Here is a 20,673-nt window from a genome sequence, read left to right as displayed (position 1 = left end):
AAATCACCAACGTTTTCGAATTGATAGCTTCATTTGATTTATTAATATTATTAGAGTCCCACTTCAGGTTCAAAAGGTTGAAATTTCGGATTGATCTCAATCATTATTATAAAGTTTTCAAGTGAATTCTACCCATTTCGAAGGGCAATCCAGCAAAACAATTTCACACTATAAACTCAGTTGAAATTATTATTAGACATTAGGTTGCCAATGGCATTTCTGCTATTGCTACCCTGTTATTTCCTGTAAAAAATATGAGTGGCAAAACCCTTTACAACTCAAGAAGTGATCTTGAAAGATTTGTTTCATGATGAAAAATATATGATAGGCCTACTGCAATCAGCATCAAAATTATCCAGAAAATCTAAACAGCCATTGAACGACAAAATATCTCCCTAGCTAGCCTCGATCTAATATATTTAATTCTAAAAACAATGTTGCACTTCAACAGTTGAAAAGCAAAGAAATAGATATATCTGAGAGAACAATTCAATTTCTAAAATTGAATGTTGGGCATTAGGAGTGTTGATAGAATTGTCTACGGTATAGTGTAATAGTGTTTGTTGAATAGTGATATTGAATTGTTGATAGTGTTTCAGTTTTACCAATTAGGCTTTACTCTTCCATGCCAAATTCAAATTTTGCACCATTCAATAGATCCACAATCCACAGCTTTTCAACTGGGCCCCCCTGCAGCTGAAGGGGTTTTCTTCAACAACTGAATCAATCTTAAGAAAAGTCTCTTATCCAATACAAATACTGAGATTTGTGATTGTATTCAGAATTCTCATAGTAGGTAGGTACCAGTAAGCAAAAATACTAATTTCAATTTTATTCAGCTCACTTTAATTTAAATTCATTTATCATCGTTAGAACAAAATATGTCCAACCATTTTACGATACGAGTTGAATCATGCCGGTCACCGGCATGCAATCAGTTATTAATTGAAAGAATTGGTGGACACTCGGTGTCAATCAGCTGATCGTTACGGGGATCACAGAATACTTTCGAACAATGTGACAGTTGCCGGTCGGTAATCTGTATGTTAGACAATGATGATGCATACACTTTATTATGCCGCATCTACACGTTGGCCCAACGGAGGCCAATATGCCGCCAGCGCCAGCAACGTTTGCAAACGTTGGCTACCGCTGACCATTGGGCACAAGGTGAATAAAATTGCAGGCTGGTCCAGCGACTGGACCAACATGTAGATACGACATTACAAAATCTCTCTGTTCACAGCTGAGAAACGAATCATCTGTTCGCAGTAAACATATGTTACTGAAAGCAATGTTTATCCTAGTTGGCCATCGCCATTGTCAACATTTCAGGGACAATATTTTCAGTTATGTTGGAATCTTAGGTCTGTTTTTCTTCAATTGAGTTATCTTTAAGGAATAATAAATAACATAATAATCCATTTACAATTATTCTGTTCAAGTTTTGAGAATTTGTTTACTTTAAATAATTTCGAATAGTGTCAGAGTGTTCTAACCTGAAGCTGAATTCGATATAACCTGTTGAGAATTTAATAATTATTGATACATGCAATTAAATTGCATCATTTAAAGCTAATTAGTTATCAATTTCTGGATGTTTGATCTCTTGTTCTCCTGTATGGTCAGTAATATTCTGTATGACATTTAAATATTCAAGAGATAGGCCTAACCTCTCTTATTTTGAAATTTTGAGATGGCATAAGAGTTATCGACTTACGTACCCATAATTCAACTGTTAACATTTTATTAGTATTTCACAGTCATTATTTTCTTAATATCACTACGGATTTATAATATTTTCCAGCAATTTAAACTCAATCTGCATGCAAATCAAACTTGAAGGTCATTCGCATTTGTGATTGTCGTAGCCTATCGGTTCTGAAAATATTCATTGTCTATGTTTATCCAGGCTTTTATAACTTTTACTGAGTTTGAATCAAAGGGCAACGTCAAACAGGTGACCGATTAGTGTGTAAGCTTCAAGAAAATATTATTTCGCTGTTTTTTGGCTTCCCTAACCAAACTCACTATGAGCACAGACAAGGAGTCTTTGATATAAGCGACTGAACGTAATTGCACTTCATGATCGTCGCGTTTGATGTTCACGATAAAGCCTGCATTCCAATCAATTTATTTTCTGCCGAATAGGAATACAAACAGAATTCTATAGTGAGGTCCACGATATAATGGCAGTGGAGAAAGATAGGAGAATAGCGTTGCCGATTCTCTGCTTCGCCACTGCCTTCAATAGAATATAGCTGATACCAGTAGCCTGTATCTGATGAATTGTTGAATATTCATTCTTGTTAAAAATTATCAATTATACTTTAATCGTCAAGGAAATATAACCTTTTAAGATAAATTGCTATAATTGTGATAAAATATTTTGTTAATTATATTTCTACATTGTTGAAAAACGATCTGGCAACGTTGTGGAGGTAGAAAAGGATAGCGCTATCTGCTTTGTTGAATGATAGACAAAGATAGCAACACCAATGTTAATCAAATACTGCCATTATAAAGTGAACCTCAGTAAAGTGGAAATTCTGCCAATAAGTGAATACTCCCAATAAATACGACTTTATTTCTGCTAACATTGTACAAAAAAAGTGAAAAATAAATAGTAACAGCTATGATAGCATTCAGGTATTATCTACCACGCATTAAAATATTCAGTGAGAAAAAAATACATAGTCTTACTCTACTAAAGCTATTGTATCATATATCGGTAATATTTGTAAAAAGAAAGCAATAAACAAGTTCAATAGAACATACAGTACAACAAACAAAGAATACCTCTAATAGACTACTTTTGTGGAGCTATAATATCGTGATAATCAACAGCTCAATAAAAAATCACAAATATAATACGAAATAATTATAATTATGAAAAAAAATACAACACACAGAATAAATTACTCTTAAGAATCAATGTTTTTTTTTAATGTTCACGATGTTTCTGTTTGTGCTCAGAAACTAATATTCATTGAAAAGCAGAGTTTTACCATTGGGTAACACTACATAAGTTATTGATTCACGTAAAATTACAGTTGGGCTTTTGAAAGTATCTGAAATTCTTATTTTAAGCTGACTACTAAGTTAGGTCTAATTTTATAGGAGAAATAATTTGTTCGTTTTAATGAAGGCCAGTACTTTCATAATGACATGGCTACGAATTATAAAAACTTATAGCTCAGTTGCTCACTAGTATGTTCAAATCATCGCTCACACTCAAATCATCGCTCCTTATCAAATTTATGGCTTTGATTGAATTTTCAATTCATTCCGAAGTTTAAAACAAGGATATGTCTGTACTCGCCCCGTATGGTATTTGCCCTTTGATCCTCATAATTTACAGTTACTGATCCACACATAATTTTTGAAACAAGAATCATAACTTATCTAATATTGAAACATCGTATTGCTTTTCATATTCATATTCATTTATTTCATTCTAGCTACGGAAATGTTTCAGTTAGGTGATGTTCACGTCTCAGACTTGTGTTAGGATAGGCCAAAATGTGTTATACAATAGGAGCATAATTAATTATGCCGACCGGAGACTAAAGTTTGAAAAATGCATATTATGATATATTTAGAGATACTCCTACTTCAGAGCTTGGTGGGTTCTGACCGATGACTAATCGTAAAGCACGCTATATACGAGAGCAATAAAAGCACCCACTAGCTGTTGCGGGAACACGGGATGACATGTGCGTTTGAGTCAATTACATTTCTAATTTTTCTATTTTCCCTGTAAGCGGGCTGCTTTAAATACTTTTTGGCAGTCTACATGACTAATAAACCGTATTTTTTAATAATGATAAATCTTGTGATTGAGAATATTCATTTTATCTTTCATCTCGATCTGTAAAAAATATTACTTGTGTTTTTTCTATTGTACTTTTATTTGAGATTCACAAGAGTGGAATAGGTGACCATACAAATTCATGATTCTGATTTTTCACAGATTTTCAACTGTATGTATGTCAGCGATAGCCAACTAGTGAATGCATAAACAAGGAATATGCATACGCAATGGGGTCCAACCCTCCTTCAGGTATTGAAATTCATTTATTTTATTTCAGTAATACAATCATTATTGTTTATAGAAATATAATTACTATATTATCAGTCATATCATATCAGCAACACAATCATTATTGTTGATATGTACATAACTATCATTATCATATTAATTCATAAATTCATCCCATTTTCTAAAATCCATTCATTTTTTAAAACTGCTTTTTTTAAATCCTTTCTTAGTTTTTCAACTAAACATGTTCGCCAAATTTGAAGTTCCTGCTTCCGCAGGGTTGTAGTTCTATTGATAAATGGATGAGATAAGGATTGATAAGAAATCGGCGTTACACGCTGCTTTTCAAATCCATTGACACTAAATCTTTAATACTTTAATAATACTTTTCCTAAACCAATGAAATCCATTGTTAATGTTTTGCTAACTCTATTTTATCTATTTAGATACAAATATATGGAGGCTAACAGGTAAAATAATTGCCAATTTCATCATACTTTAAATCATTCATCATACTTTCATCATTATTTAATCCACGAATTTCGATTGAATCTATTGAAGGTATAAACTTGATTTCTTCAAAGATTTAATCCTAACTTGAACTGTTGATCAATAATCTAATCTAATGAGTCACTATTTTTACTTTTACCACGCTAACAAAAAAATATCACACTATTTCTAACGTCTTTATACTATTTCTCTAGAATCTGTTGAGACTATTGGAGAATAAAACAACTAGTACTCTTCTTATATTTTTTTATTGATACAAATATGTCCTGTCAATGAAAACATTTAAAAAGGGTACTATTCTTTCTATTCAAAGGAAAAGTACATGGATCATTATTCTGCATGACTGATCAAACTATTTTCTATCTTGCCCTATGTCGGGTTGGCATTTGACTTTTGTGTAGCCTCCATATGTGGACCATTTCGATTTCGGACATCCCCCTGATTAGGTGGGCAGTGGGTGCTTATCAATCTATCTGACCAACTTGTTGTTTCTTTTTAGACAGTACATTAATACTTACTCCTAGGCGTTCCATTCGTCTATCGGCAGCCTTACGTCTCCACCCCCTGACACCCAGCTTCCTAATATCGTCCTCCACATCCTCCAGCCAAAGCTTTCTCGGACGCCCTCTCAGCCTTTTCCCTCCTGGGTTGTTTCTGAAGACCTTTTTAAAACTCTTTAGTCACTCATCCTCTCAACGTGCCCCTAATTGAATTGAATGAAATATTGTATTATATGAATGTTACTCTTGCTTTTGTTAAATGAACCGTTATTTATTTTGAAGGATTTATTCTAGTGGTTTTTCTAGACCTTCGTAATGAAGATGGAACCTATGGAGATGATGGTGCTGGAATTGTTGCAACACCACCGACACCAGTCACTCCGATCGCGGGGGTGTCAACAACGAGGGGTGGTGAGAGGGGTACACGGTCAGTCAGGGGTGCTTCAAGACCCCATCCCCGGAGGGGTGATTCCAGTCGCAGACGTCTTTTCGCCACTCCAGTCGGGAGTCACATAGGTAAGAATTTAACTCCACTTCGAATTCCTCTACAAAAATAAACAACGTTTTAACTTCAGCAACTAGCCTATTTATTTTTCTACAACTTTTGGTGAACTTCATCTTGAAACGTCTTGAACCGAGCTATTTATTTATTTAATAATTTATATCTTAAATATCTTACTTTACATGGTATTACTGTAAATGATTTTTTCATTCACATGTTCTAACTCTCAAGAGTATTTGATCAAGGCTAATCTTTATTTAATCACATTTCCTACAGATATCTCATGCAAACCCACATGACTGAATAGATTCAATGAAATAAACCTCGACAGTGCTGTATAATTAAATAAATTCAACCATATGGACTTGTATGAGACGTTCGCAATTTTGCACTATCTGGCAACAATCGCCACCTTGAAGTCCAAATTTCAACTTGTTTTAATGAAAGATCAGAGTATATTTTATATTTCTGTTCTTTATTTCATACTGCCGGAAGAGTTTTCCAAATTCACTCCAAATAATAAGAAAAAGAAAGCACACATTTTCGTACGTCTTTTAATAATGAAGTAGCAGTGTACATTCTAACTTATTAATAAATGGAGAACATACAATACAGTATAAAATAAAACTTTAAAAACGTACCTTGTGGACTTCTGGAGAAAGTCTAAACGTTACATATTTTAAAAAATGATAATATTTTTTTGGATTATGGAAAAATATCAGGCTGTGGATCATTGAATATATTTTATAAAAACAAAAGCATGCTGCAGACAAGAACATCAGTTGTGTCGACTAGATGTTACGGGAACGCGGAATTTCACATTTACGTAACTCAAATGTACATGACATTTCGAATTCCTCATTCTCATAGTAGCTAGTGGACACCTACTGGACGCTACTGTGTGCACCGTGCTTAAAGAAACAGAGTTGTAAAAGGATGAAAAGCATTTAATTGGGAGACTATACTGCATCGTTTTCTCCCTCAGGGAGAAATATCTCCCTTCCCACAAAAAAATTACACTAGTCAGGTCATGCACGCAACATTTTCCCTTCACCTACATTCATTTTTCCATTAAAAAAAAACAATTACAAATAATAAAAAGAAAACACATCACATAGTTAATAAACCTATCTTGATATAGAAAAAAAATTATAAGAAATACACACTTGATAATACTGTAAATACAAACAATAATAAAATTATTATATAATCCAGTTTTTACTTCACCATAGTCCTTTGCTCTAAAAAGCTTGCTGAAACATAATCTACAACTAGGCTTTTCATATATAATAACTGACGATCAGATCGTATATGCATATGCTAATGGTACCATTTATTTCCTGTAAATGCAAATGCGGTTATACTATTTATTCTATTATTAAACAAAAACTTATTTTCCTAAAATCCTAATATAGTGCACGAAAGTGAGTCAGCTGTCCAGAAGCATTCCAAGTATTTTTACTACATTCGAACTTTTCATAGGTTGAGATTCAAGAACAAGCATGGACTGAAAGATCAAAGGCTTATTTTCGATCATAATATTATTTTTAATTCTTTTCTATTTACACTTATGTTGATTTCACTGAAATGCTAATATTCTTCCTTCTCCCCAATCATTGAACCACAAAATATTGTTTTTTCATTACTTGTAAAGTCTACAAGTGATGAAAGCAAATTTTGTTGTAATCAATGATTGTAAGAATGATCAGTTCTAATTTTATAAAATTTAAATCAGTTCTATGTAAATGCAAAATTTTTACATTGTATTACTGCAGAAAGTATCTGCTACTGCAAACATTGACCATAGTTATATTTATTATATAGGTTTCATTGGATACTCGAATTTATTAATATTAATATTTACAGAATATTCCAGTAGTTGATAAACTGCAATATCTAATAATTCTTCAATTTTCAATGAATAAACAGTCTCTGAAGTTTGAAGAAGTTTAGGATAGATATAAGTAAAGCTGTTTTGATGACGATCATAGGTAGATTGGTGTGAGCAATGAGTGTAAGTAATTCTATCCTATATCCTATTGAAACCTATATAATAAATATAACTTTGGTCAATGTTTGACTTGAAAATGGCATGAGTGTCCGAAACATGTTGTGACAAAATAATTTAAAAGGGTAGGCCTACTGAGATTTATATTTTTATTTATATTTATTAGTTATTTGATAGTCAGTTAATAGTAATATGTAATTCCTTATGTTATAATTTGGTGGCCCCCTAAATTTGGCGGTCCCAGGCGACCGCCTGCCTATGAGAGGCTCTTAGTTAGCGGGTCTGAGTAGTATTCTACAAAACAATTCTGTTCAAAAATGTAAAGAATAACTTAGAGTTGTAGATGGAGGGAAAATGTATTTATTAGTTTATACTGTACTATTAACTTTAAATGTTTCAACTTTAATGTACTATTAAATGTTTTTGGGTTGATTGTGAGAATTGATCATTTCCTTACTAATACTATTGTAATTACAATCTAGCACTAATTTGACAATATATTTTTGACCTAAACTACAAAAAGCTTGGTAATTTGTATGGAAATTGGTTGTTTGCAGGTGAAGACACAGCGGGGGCGGCATGTGACGGTGTTGGAGAATCTCAGCCCCAACCATCTTCATCAGGTGAACAGCGTGTGCTGGCAGCTCGTCATCTATGCCCCAAGTGCCCAAAAACCTTTGGCTCACCTGGTAAGCTTAGTCAGCACATGTATTCCCACACTGGTGAGCGACCCTTCGCTTGTCAATTTTGTCCCAAAGCCTTCTCATCAAAATTTAAGCTTGTTCGCCATATGCTTATCCATTCTGACCAACGCCAGTACACTTGCCAAATGTGCGAACGCACATTCCACCGAAAGGACCACCTCAAGAACCATGCTAAGGTACACGACCCTATCAAAAGCATCTACACATGCAATCGACCTGGTTGTGGTAAGCAATATTCGTCGTTATTGAGCTTCAGGAAACATACTGCCGTTCATGCTGCTGAAGATGGAAACCTTGAATGTACCATGTGTGGCCAAAAGTTCGCCAGCAAGGAGGAAATAGTATTCCATCTGAAGGTTCATGCTGGGTCGCGCACAGTCAAAACCGCCGAAGATCGTAAATATCACTGCGATCACTGCGATCGATCGTTTTTCACCGGTAAAGATGTCAGGCGACACATGGTAGTTCACACAGGCAAAAGGGACTTTCTTTGTCAATTTTGTCCTCAACGCTTTGGAAGGAAAGACCATCTTGTCAGACACATCAAAAAGAGTCATAGTTCACCTGGTAAAAAGGTCAAAACAAAGCGGGCCGAAGCAAAAACTAAGACTGTTGATAGTATACTGGTTGAAACAGGACGATCCAAAATTCAACCGCAATTGAAACCTTCTTCATCGTCAAAACCATCTGCCACAATAACTTCGGGAGAATTGTATAGTAATGTATCTCAGGAAGCTAATTTGATGTCCGAGTTTGAAGAACCAAAAGATTCCAAGTCAGATATATTTCGGAGTCATCTTTCTGGAGAACATGGTTGTGTTGCTCCAATGACTGTAGTCGAGATATCCGCTTCATCATCAGTCATGTCTAATCTGCTATCTCCAAGTATGAGTAGCTCTGAGATGTCGAATCTAGTGTATGAGAGTGAACATGTGTATAGTGAGGGACAGTATCCGATTGATGATAACAACGAATCATCAACCGCCATTCTCAGAACGGTAGATGCGCATCAGTTTGATCAACCCGCTGCTTCATCATCGTCATCCCCCTCCTATTCTGCCATGATAGACTCATTCGGTCTGGAGCTGAAGCCCGGAGATTTAGAAGATTTGAAGCCTGAAGACATCGCTCCGATGTCTGAAAATCCCACCTCACACCAACAATCAACCATGGAAAGAAATCTATCGATCGATGATTTACCTTTGATTATACCGATTCTACCTCAGGAGGAGCATCTCCAATTGCAGGCCGCCACTCGACATTTTTTGGCGACTGATGAGACCAGCCACCTCTCTCGGCACATCATCAGCCTGACTGCTCCAGCGGCCACGCAGCAATTACTAGAGCTTCCGCACTACAACATTTCTGCCACTCAAGAAAGTGTAAGTCAAGTCCAAGACACCACCCCCACCCCCACCCCACTACCTCGATTCAACCAAGCCTTTCAACATCAGCCTCCTCCTCCAAAATAATCAATTAACTTACTGCACCTCACAGTCTGAGTGGCCTAAGATCACGGTTCATCATCTTTATAGCTGAATGACTAAATTTGTTCATTTGATCGTTTGAATGAAGGTGAGAAGTTGTCACTTCAACAAGTACTTTATTCAATCCAAATGTGTCTTGATGCACTCAAGGTATCACCTTCAGTGGGTTTTTTTTTGGGTTGAACTGAGGAATGGATGAAGTAGAAAGGACATTCTGGTTGATCAACTTCACGTGTGACAACACAATATATAGAAACTTGATCTCATGTTATTCTACTGATGAATAAATTGTGTTATTCCACCACTGATGCCTTGAGTGCATTGAAACTAGTTTGGATGAATAAACTACAAGTGAAAGTGACAACATCTTCTCATTCCACCTTAATATGGAGAAATTGCACAACATATCAGTATCTAGTGTAAATTTCATTCAGAATTATTGAAAACCTGAAAATTTATGACATTGCCACTCAGGCTCTGAGGTATATCTTATTAATATCGTTAACTAAGGTTACCAAAAGTAATATCCTTGTAACAGATCAAAGGGTATTTATGTAAAAATGTATTTTTCCATTTATGGAAAATTATCTATTATAACTTTGAAAATTGTAAATATTTTATACCGATTTTAATACATTGACCAAATAAGTACACAATCAATGAATCTAGCGCTTACCAAATATTGACAATAAGATTCGAATAAGTCTGATCCATTGAAATAATGAAATGAAGCCTTGTTTTCCAAGCATTGTATCATTTTCCGAATAACCAAAAAGCATCTTATTATAATTGAGTTTAATTTGTAGATTATAAAATTATGTTCTAATGTGTAGCTAAGGTGTTAGACTAGATTGTATTACCATTCTAGTTACCATAATTCTTTATGAATGTTATTCATCGAATTTTTTGTACATAAATCTATCCATGAACCTACATTGACATTGCACTACCTCTAAAGCTCTAATAGGTTTTATGATATTATTAATGCACGGATAATAATTATTTATTAATTATTATATATTTATAAAAATAATAATTTTTGAAACTAAAGCTGAACGAAACGATGATGCGAACATGTAAGGTTTGAGTGTATGTAAACTGTAAATAATTATAATCAATCTATTTACATCAATCACTTTACAAATTGAAATAATTTAAATATAACGTTGGGGACGGTAAACGAAAAAGAGAGCATCGTTTTGTCGATTCTGTGATGTGACTGTGAACTGTGATTCTGAGATGGCTGTTCAGAGTCACATCAACAATCAACAACATTATAGGCCTACTCCCTTTTTCGTCACCGTTTCCACCGTTATATCAGCTCAGCAGTACACCGTGTCTAGTTAATCTTATCTTTCCGATAGCTTGATATTGTAATTTTGTTTATTATTTATTAGTTGTATGACCTAGCAATTCTCGGATGATAATATATAATATATTCTTGTAAATTGATTCTCATTGCGATGTAAGTGATCTTATAGCCTAAACCATTTCTAAGTATGAATTTTTGTGCACTAGATGTGAAGTAAATAATTACTGAATTGAAATATTTTTATTATTACAATTTGTTTGTGGAGTGATTGATGCAAATAGATTGGTTATAATTATCTTACAATTCACATGTACCCAAACCTTCATGTTCGCATCATCAGCTTTAGTTGAAAAAACTCACAACAGACATCACAATTGTTGCCTTGAAATTATAAAATTGACGTCCTAGTCAAATAATGAAACTCAATCAAGCCTGAACTATAACCACACATTAAATCATTATACTTCACTGATCGGTTGTATCCAAGTGCTTCATTATTCTTATTGCGATTATTCATTATTGATGTAAATATATTTTCTGGCAACGAAATAATTTTTTCATAGATGTAATGATACTAATTTATGATAAGATCTAATGTTGAAAATTATCCGACCGGAATCCAACAGCCTTTTATTCTATCTTGAATTAATATTGAGTCAGTTATATTATTATTGAACCAATATTCAGTTAAAATTATTAAATTATTATTGTATGTGTAACTAGCATTATGCTTTAGAATTTAAATGCTTTTACTTTAACAGGAAGTGTTTTTCATCGCCTAGAAACGGAGTCGAACAGTTCATGCACACTCTGTACTATGGCTTGTATTTTAAATAGCCTACAGTTTTTCCTTCATTCACTTTTCCTTATAGCGCTACTACAAATGTTAGAATTAAATAGAAATTCTCAAGTACCCTTTGAAATGCTTTATTGGTTCATCACGAATAATTGAACTATTTATAGCCATTCTCAAGTAGAAATAAAAAATAACTAAACCATATTGATTTGATACTATTTTATTTTAATATTGATATGATTTAGTTTTCTAAAATCTTATTGATCATGTCAAATTGGATTACGTTAATTTATTTATTAATTTTCCTGCTCTATAGATATGTAATCCTTCTTTCACATGTAGTCTTCGGCTTTCAATTCCATAATTTGATATTCTCCTGTTATAATTTTTATCGATATAATTATAATTTATTTCTATAAAATATTCAGCAAAAGCTGGTTTTTGTATTGTAGTCTATTCCTTGCTTAGTATTCCATACATAAATGTAAGTACCCTAAGGGTTTCTTCACAAAGTTTTTTCATTACCCTGTTCTGTAATTTTATTGATTATTTAATTGGTTGCCACTAATGACAACTATTGATAACTAGTAGCATATATATTGATGTAAAAAATATCGATTATTTTCAGACTGAAGCTTGCTTGGGGTCCATTCCTAGCCAGACAGTATGTAATTATTCCACTCATTGCATATATAATCTGCAATTCTAATCATTATAGTATTAAAAATAAATATTAGTTGCAGTGTAAATCAGTCAAAACATAGACAATTATGTTGAAAAAAATATTGAAATAAAATAAAAATCGACCAATGTTTGCTATTTTCTGTATCAAGGAATTCAACACAAAAGTCAGTTTCATTGAATATTCTATAGAATTAAATCAATGAATTATAACATGAGAATATTAAACCATGGACATAAAAGTGGAAGACTTGATGTAAAATAAGAATTACATATGTTTATAGAGCAGAAAAATTGAATATATTGAATAATTTGATAAACAAAATTCATTTTGTCATGAAGAACCCAATTTACAAAAACATTTTGCAGCAGACTGAAACCTTAATCATAAATGGATAATCAGTCACTACTAACTTATTAATTAACATAAAATAGTATTAATTAATGTTATTTATTTCATTTCATTCCCACGTGAAAATGGCTATAAATAGTTGAAACATGTGGCGAATTAATAAAACATTTCAAAAGGGTACTTGAGAATTTCCATTTCATTCTAACAGCATTTTCTTTATTCAAGTACCGTATAGATGACTGATAACTATTATTCCTTAACAACGAGATCTACTGTAAATTTGGAAACAGTTTAGTTGAGCTGATGAAAAATTGAAATTTTATATGTTATGGACGATTTTTCGTGTATTGTGGCACTGTTCTTGCATAAAATTCAGCATTCTACCACAGCTATTCAAATTAATATAGAAAATGCCTTTTCATATATTTTTTTAATTTCTCGATATCATCATATCAAAAATGTAACTTATTACATAGAAAGTAAATGAAACCTACTGTTTAGTGCAATGTCTTTGTAGTAAGTAAAATCAATTATACGTTTGAATTGTCATCAGTTTCTGTAAAGATAAAACTATTAAAAATGTTAAAAACATTTTTAATCATTTGATTCATCATCGAAACCATTCCAAAATATGTTTATATTTTTCTATTTTATTTTCAGCGCTAGTTTTGAAAAAATCTAGAATTATGGCATGGTATATCATCGAGCTTGATGTAATCGTGAAGTGTTCTTATTCGGCGTAAACTCTTTATTATGGTGATCCCATGTATAATAATGCTGTTTTATTTAATTAGTGGATAATCTTTAATCATAATGTGATATCATTTTACATATACTGAAAACTGTTAACACTGGAAATGTCATCATTCATAACTTATTACAAGTTATAAATTATACTACATAATGCTACATGAATGCTACAATAAACAAAATCATTCATAACTTTCACCACTAGTGCTCTGAATATTTTTGAATGGATGTTAAGGCTGCTACATTTCTGTTCAATTTTGATGTATCTTCATAATATTGCACTCACCATGTTACTGAATTAAGATCAATCTTAATTTCTCATAGGTAATATGAACACAAATCACTAAACTAATTATATGTATCAGTTTTCTGTGGCTTTAAGCAGTTATGATCTATTTTAGTAATATTTCTTATTCTTATATTTATATTAAATATATTATGTACCTATATATATATTGAAAGAAAATTTCATCTACCTCATAGCTGTAAGCTCATGTACTAAGTTCTGATATCGTAGTTTAATAATCGAATTAGTAATGCTTCTTTATATGTCGGAGTCAGACTTGCTAATTCCATTATTTCTACGCTTAATTCAGGTCTGGCTGTCATATGCCAAAAGTATTCCCACTTTAACGCTACATTAATATTGTGCATAAATTATTAAATAATATTTCAGTTTGTTGTACATAGAACGGGTTTTGTTTCCTGAGTATGCAGTACTTATTCGTAGCGTTGTAAGTTGTCGATGTGTCACTTTGTTAGAATAAGAACTAATATTTTTGAGGATTGCAATACATTTTATTGAAGTGCTGTTATGTAGTGATAAGAATCTAAGAAGTTCGAGAAGGATATATTTTTCTGAGTATTTTTTCATATTGGCAGTGAATTTTGATAGATTATACTAGTTAGCTTTTTTAGATCTAAATCTAGTGGTACTCCCTCCATAATTGATATAACTGATGTAGCTCAAGTTTTTCATTGAACGGTGTTAGTTGTAGAAATATTCAATAATTCTCGGACTGCGATAGTTTTAATACTTTCTAGGTCTTGCCAACGTCCACGTTTCAGGCATCACATACCAAGTATTATTGTTGTTTCCCAGAGAATATATATTTTTCTGCCTGAGTTTCAAAACGAAATAAATTCACTTGTCGAGGCTGAAAATGCACAATTTTGTAAAGTATTTCTCTTCAAATTTAAATAGTCTTCAGTAATAGAGCAAACATTCCTCATATTATCACTCGGCATAAAATATTTTACATGTTATAGATTTTCTTCCCTCGCCTCACTTGATGGAGTTAGTCTTGTTTGGCTCCAAGATAAAGAATTATAAATAGGTTAACGCTTTGATAAAAGTAATGAAACTTGAGATATCTAGCAGAGAAACCATTTTCAAAACATTGAACTCTGTTTTCAAGACTCAACATAACCTAGTTCTACATCAGAAATATAAAATATATTCCGATATTTAGAAGTTAGTTCTATTAGTGTCGAAGTAATCAAAAACAACATTAAAAATGTTTCTAGTTATCTCTTTCAAAATTTATGATTGGTTGCTTCTAATATTAATTGTTTTGATTCGTCTCTAGTTGTAAATTTAAGCATAAGTTTTTTTTTGTCAAATTATCCTCTTATAATACTGTTTACGTTATTGATTTTATGAACTAGTGCATTTCAGAATTGAGTGAGAGGAATGATTTCTATTATTGGTATTATAATTATTTGAATAGCTGTTCTCTGTTTGTTGAAGACCTGGGGAACAAATATAACACACTAGAATTTATTTTCTGTATCATCATAACATTATGAAGTCAGAATAAGAGTATAAAATACTTGAAATAATTCATAACTGTCTCCTTGAATTTTACTTACATGAGTTGCAGGGAAAACAGTGAATGAATTAAAAAACAAAAACATCTGTAGAAATGTGTGAATTTGTTTTTTATTGGTTTCAAGGAATTAATCTATCAATAATGGAAGTCCATGAATTAAACAATCATAATTTAAATTAGGATTTGATTAGTTGAGGTTGTGCACTTCCCTTAAGGAAACGTTCCACTGGTGACATTTTTCAAAGTATTTCGAATCGGATACTATCAAGTTACCAAAATGGAACAAATATCTTAGGAAAAACGTTTTTATAAATTTAAATTTTTTGTATATGGGCGCCTAAAGTAGAAAACTGGGGGGGACCCATTTCCAAATTGGTAGCAAATAAATTCATTCAAATTTGAGGGTACATTTTACAAAAATAAACCAATTTGAGTTAATTTTAAAACTGAATAAATTCCGCTTGAATTCCGAAGTCATGAGATAAACACTTAGAAGAGATTTTTTCCTTGAAATTCCAAAAATTTATTTGCTAACAATTAGAAAATTGATCCCCCCCAAGATTTCAACTTTAGAGGCTTATATCTTAAAGATTAAAAATGATAAAAAATGTTTTTTCTCAGAAATTTGTTTCATTTTGATAAATTTGTAGTACTGTACCTAAATAGAAATGCTTTTAAAAATGACACCAGTATAAAGTCTCAAAAAACGCGGCGCAGTGAATATTACATAGAGACCTGTTACCTATTACTGCCACCTGTTAAAATTGTCATTCAATAAATAATAATCAGTTCCAACTTAGTTAGTCTCAATGACAATATCATGTTCTTGAAATGCACTTTGTGTTATTATATTCCTTATAAATATTATTATATCGTTGAAAATATTTTTCATGTTACTATTCTAGGCTAATCATTGTTTTCAAGTTTTAGTATACGTACTATTGTTAACCCAAAATTATGTTTTATTAATTGAAAATTTGAAGTCTCGTTCGAAACTGTTATGATTTAATCGCTATTCTTTTTTTATTGAATGTTTCATAATAATACCAGTTTTATAAATTTAATGCTTCTATTGAAGTTTTATTTCTACTTCTATTGAATGTTAAATCCAAAAGGTGCTGCGAATAATGTATGAATTTGTTTTAAACCAAGACCAGAAAGTTTGTGGAATAAGCTGTTAATTCATTTTACATATTTTTTTATACGTGTTATATTAAAAATTGCCAAAAATGTTATTCAATTAATCAATTTTTTTGAACCAAAAAATTAATCAATTATTGCCAAAAGCTTTTTCAACTTTGTTCATAAGTGATTGATATTCATCCACGAAGTTTCTTTTTTAAATCGATTCATTATGAGTTTTCTGTTAACATTTTCAATATTATTTTGAAATTATTCGATATTATTTCTCAGATAATTGAAGGGTTTTATTAAGTGCAAGCTCCATTGTGTTATAAATGAAAACTCAACATTTTGTTTTATTTGAATTTAAAATAATTCCATTGAAATTTCTTAGTTCCTATAAAATTGTTATATCACAATACATTCCTAAATTTGTTGATTTTTCTGTATAAAATTCAATTTAAGTTCGATTCTTCCAGCACTAACATCCGAATTCCAAGTTTTCTTTTTTAAATAGCATTACAAATTATTTGATGCAAATACATTTAACATCAAACAAATTAGGTATTGGTACATAGAAAACCCTATACCTTGTAATTATTGCGCAACTTTATTATAATTTTCTGTTAATGTAATACCTAAATATATTCGTGAGTCTTCACCGTCAATTAGAAAGCATGTATTCAGTTAAGTGAGACTGTGATAAGCAACTAGTGTTGCAATATAGTTTTGTTAATGTTAAGTTAAGATCGTTCGATTTGGGAAATACGGTATTCGTTGTAAAAAGTATTTCGAGTGTAGCTAATTTTACAGACTGGCCAAGATGAATTAGGTCTTATTATTTTTTGAGAATAGTAGTAAAATTATAGATGGAATATATTAACCTTAACAAAAGATCAAACCTTGTTTCACATGTTTTTTTTTAATAACTGTTCATACTTAGAAATCACTCAATAAAATTATGTTGGTGGCTAAATATTGCAGAACTAATCAAAATTTAAATAATCAATCTGTAAGAACTAATGCGATATTTAATACAATTTCAGTTGAATTCAAAATTCTATTACATGATTTGATTTTATAATAAGTTAACCGCTTCAATTTTCTTTGTATATTTATAATGCCAATAGTAGCCATAATTTTCGATTATTTCTGCTCTGCTAGGCAGAAAAAATGGAAGTGTACACACAATTGCAAACCGAACTCTTCCATAAGAACCAATACTATACTTTTACTGCCAATCAGAGCACAAAAAATGCATTGGGCTTAACTACTGCATTTATTAATCATCCATCAGGAAAAATACTCACCAAGTAATTTTATTGTTCAACTTGTAAAATTGGGGAAAATTGTGTGAAAATTCCCAAAAATTAAATGTGTCAATAAATAAGCATTATGTATGTACAGTTACCTGATGCTTCTTATAAATTATATTTATGAGAAGTTATAGTATATTTCTATAATATTATCAGTTAATATATTTATGATTAAAATATTTTTAAAATGTTACCCATGTTTTTTCGGATCATTTCTGTACAGAATCAAATGTTGATCTGCTAATTAAAACATTGTTTACAAATAATTGCTCTATAAACTGTTTGGGCCATTTTCCGTTATTTCTATCTTATGTCAAATTCTCTGTAAACGCTGCATATCAATAAAATCAGTAGATCTTCCATAATTGGGCATAAAAGTAGCTGAATAGAAAATATTCCATATACGGTAGACTACTTCAGATACTTTGATGTGCTGGGAAGTTGAAAGTGCAAAAAATATGAAAATATGCCAAATATAAAATGGTCAATTGCTATATTTCTTATGTTAGTAATTGAAAATTCAATAATCAAAGATTTTCATCTGTGTTAGGCTAGGCTAAGAGTAAACTACCAATTATATTAAGTTGAATGTAAAATCTATTTTTTTAGATGTTCAAACTTATCAAAACATAACTTTATTGATCTTCTTGTGAATTTGCAATATTATTGTAAAATTTTAATTGAAGTCTTATTTCCTGTCAGTTGGAATTATTCTGTATGACGGATATATGTTAAAATATTCGTATTTACCAAAGTTCCAATACAAAATGAACAATCTTTATACCAATTGAAAGGGAAACTTTCAAAATGTTCCACCATAATTGCTTCAAGGTCGATTCATATTATACAGAGTTTGTAAAAAATATGGAAACCGCTCGATATTTCTTTTACAAGGATAATTTGACAGTATGTTTCATTGGGAATCATATTTGAATTAAAAACTACTCTTCTGTCCCTACAAAATGTTGGTCCATCATACATGATTTCAGTACAGAATTTCAAGATGAAATGAACGGTGAAAATCCCACATCGATATCTCATACTGTTTCAAAGTTATCCACTTTCAAATATACTGATAAATCTTACAAAAATGAAATAAATGAGTACATTAATCTGACAGATAAACTTTTTTGTTGAAAGTGTTAAATATTTGAGTGGATGTTACTATGAGTGTTTACTAACATTTATAAAAAAAGAAATTTGATACGAGTAGTTTGGATTTTTTTAGATTTTCAATGTCAAATTTTCCTTTTAATAGAAATATCAATCTGTTTTCATAATTGTCATCAACTTTGCATGCGTCGATACTAGGGTGCGGTAAATGAGCAGCTGCGACGCTATCATTCAGACTGTGCTCGTGAGACCGTTTGCTCTGCAATTTATTCATTCCATTGCAATCACTTCTTTACTGTATGGGTGGGATATTGGATGCAAAGTATCAGTATTTTATGTTTTGGATAGAAGAGTTACGTTTAAAATAGTTTCAAAAATAGCCAGCTGCTGAGAACGTTAATATTTTTTTACTTCAAAATAATAATTCATTTTGACACTTGATAATGGGATAAATACCCGAAACTAGTAGTGTCTAAACAAATATTTAAAAATTTCCATTTCCATTGTTATGAAGATTGTTCATTTCGGATTAAAACTCAAGTAAATAATATAGAGTATTATAATAATGGGTATATCATTTATAAAAAGTGTACGGTATTGTAACTGTGTATCATACTGAACGCTTATTAATGAAAGTTATTCTTATAACTCTTTTAAAATGTTTGATTATAATGAGATTCATTTGTTAGAACTCTTCAGAATTAACATATTTTTATAATACTTTATAGACCTATATTTTTACAATCCAGTTGAACGTACCGACCATAAAAACTGTATATTTTTGAAACTACAACATTGTGAAAAATACATTTATGCAAGTTATTCTTCTATTTCGTTCAATTATTATGAAGTCAATCCCTATTCTATATATTTCTAGAAAATTACATGCAGGTTATTTTGTAGTGTGCTTTTTGATCGCAGATTGCAATTCTGTTACATTCAAGACTACTTTATTGTTCAGATTTTTTTTTATTGGAACTAGTCAACTCAATGAAAAATTCTTCAATTTCACTTTCAATTTAGAGCTACTAGTTATGATAATGAATACATTTAAACACTTTTTGACGACATAGCAGTTTTTTTTAAGTAGTAAAACCCCGAGATGCTCTGATAAAATCCATCTTCATCATTGATCATTGAAGACATTTCCACCTAAGAGTCTGTTTACACTATTTATGTCGTGAATAAAGTGTAAAGATTCATTGATATTGATAACATAATTTCAAGTCATCAGTTCATATTGTGTATCAAATTTATTTATTCATTAAATTTTTGGCTGACATTCTTGAAGAGCCTCGAAGAACGTATGAAAAGGGCTGGAAACGTCTTTCTGTGGAAATTTAAAAATTAAAAAAATGATCAAGTAGCCGGGAAGCAGTTTAATAACCGTTTGAACTAAACCGAAACAGCTTGTGATTCAAACTCAATATGTATAATATAAATTAAATTATTAATTTCTGATCCCATAAAACCAAGTAAAAGCTTTAACCCTGTTACTGTTGAGGTTCAGAAACCTTTAACTAAGCAAACAGCTCTAGCTCCAGGTCGCGCGTATGTTTATTGAATTCAAGAGTAGTAAAATGACGTCATCTAACGGAAGGAGAACCAATCGACAATGCGATGACATAATTTCACGGAGGATAAAT

At 31.5% G+C, this 20,673-nt stretch overlaps 1 protein-coding gene across 4 annotated transcripts; it reads left to right on the top strand.

Moving 5' to 3' along the window:
* Positions 1-1,158: 1,158 nt before the first annotated feature.
* On the top strand, positions 1,159-19,849 carry LOC111059103 (zinc finger protein PLAG1). Of its 4 annotated transcripts, none has more exons than XM_022346722.2 (4): positions 1,159-1,367; positions 3,974-4,063; positions 5,347-5,568; positions 8,120-19,849. In XM_022346722.2, exons 2-4 carry the CDS (start codon positions 4,042-4,044, stop codon positions 9,736-9,738), a joined length of 1,863 nt encoding a protein of 620 aa, XP_022202414.1. In that variant the 5' UTR covers positions 1,159-1,367; positions 3,974-4,041; the 3' UTR covers positions 9,739-19,849. The 4 variants fall into 4 exon arrangements, with proteins under 4 accessions (XP_022202414.1, XP_022202415.1, XP_039298975.1 ...); XM_022346723.2 differs by having other exon boundaries at positions 1,161-1,367; positions 5,359-5,568; XM_039443041.1 differs by lacking the exon at positions 1,159-1,367 and adding an exon at positions 1,377-1,624 and having other exon boundaries at positions 5,359-5,568.
* Positions 19,850-20,673: the final 824 nt, after the last annotated feature.

Source organism: Nilaparvata lugens, chromosome X (genome assembly GCF_014356525.2).
Source record: "Nilaparvata lugens isolate BPH chromosome X, ASM1435652v1, whole genome shotgun sequence".
Classification (NCBI taxonomy): Eukaryota; Metazoa; Arthropoda; class Insecta; order Hemiptera; family Delphacidae; genus Nilaparvata; species Nilaparvata lugens.
Note: the sequence above shows the minus strand (reverse complement) of the source record. Positions and strands in the feature narration are given on the sequence as shown.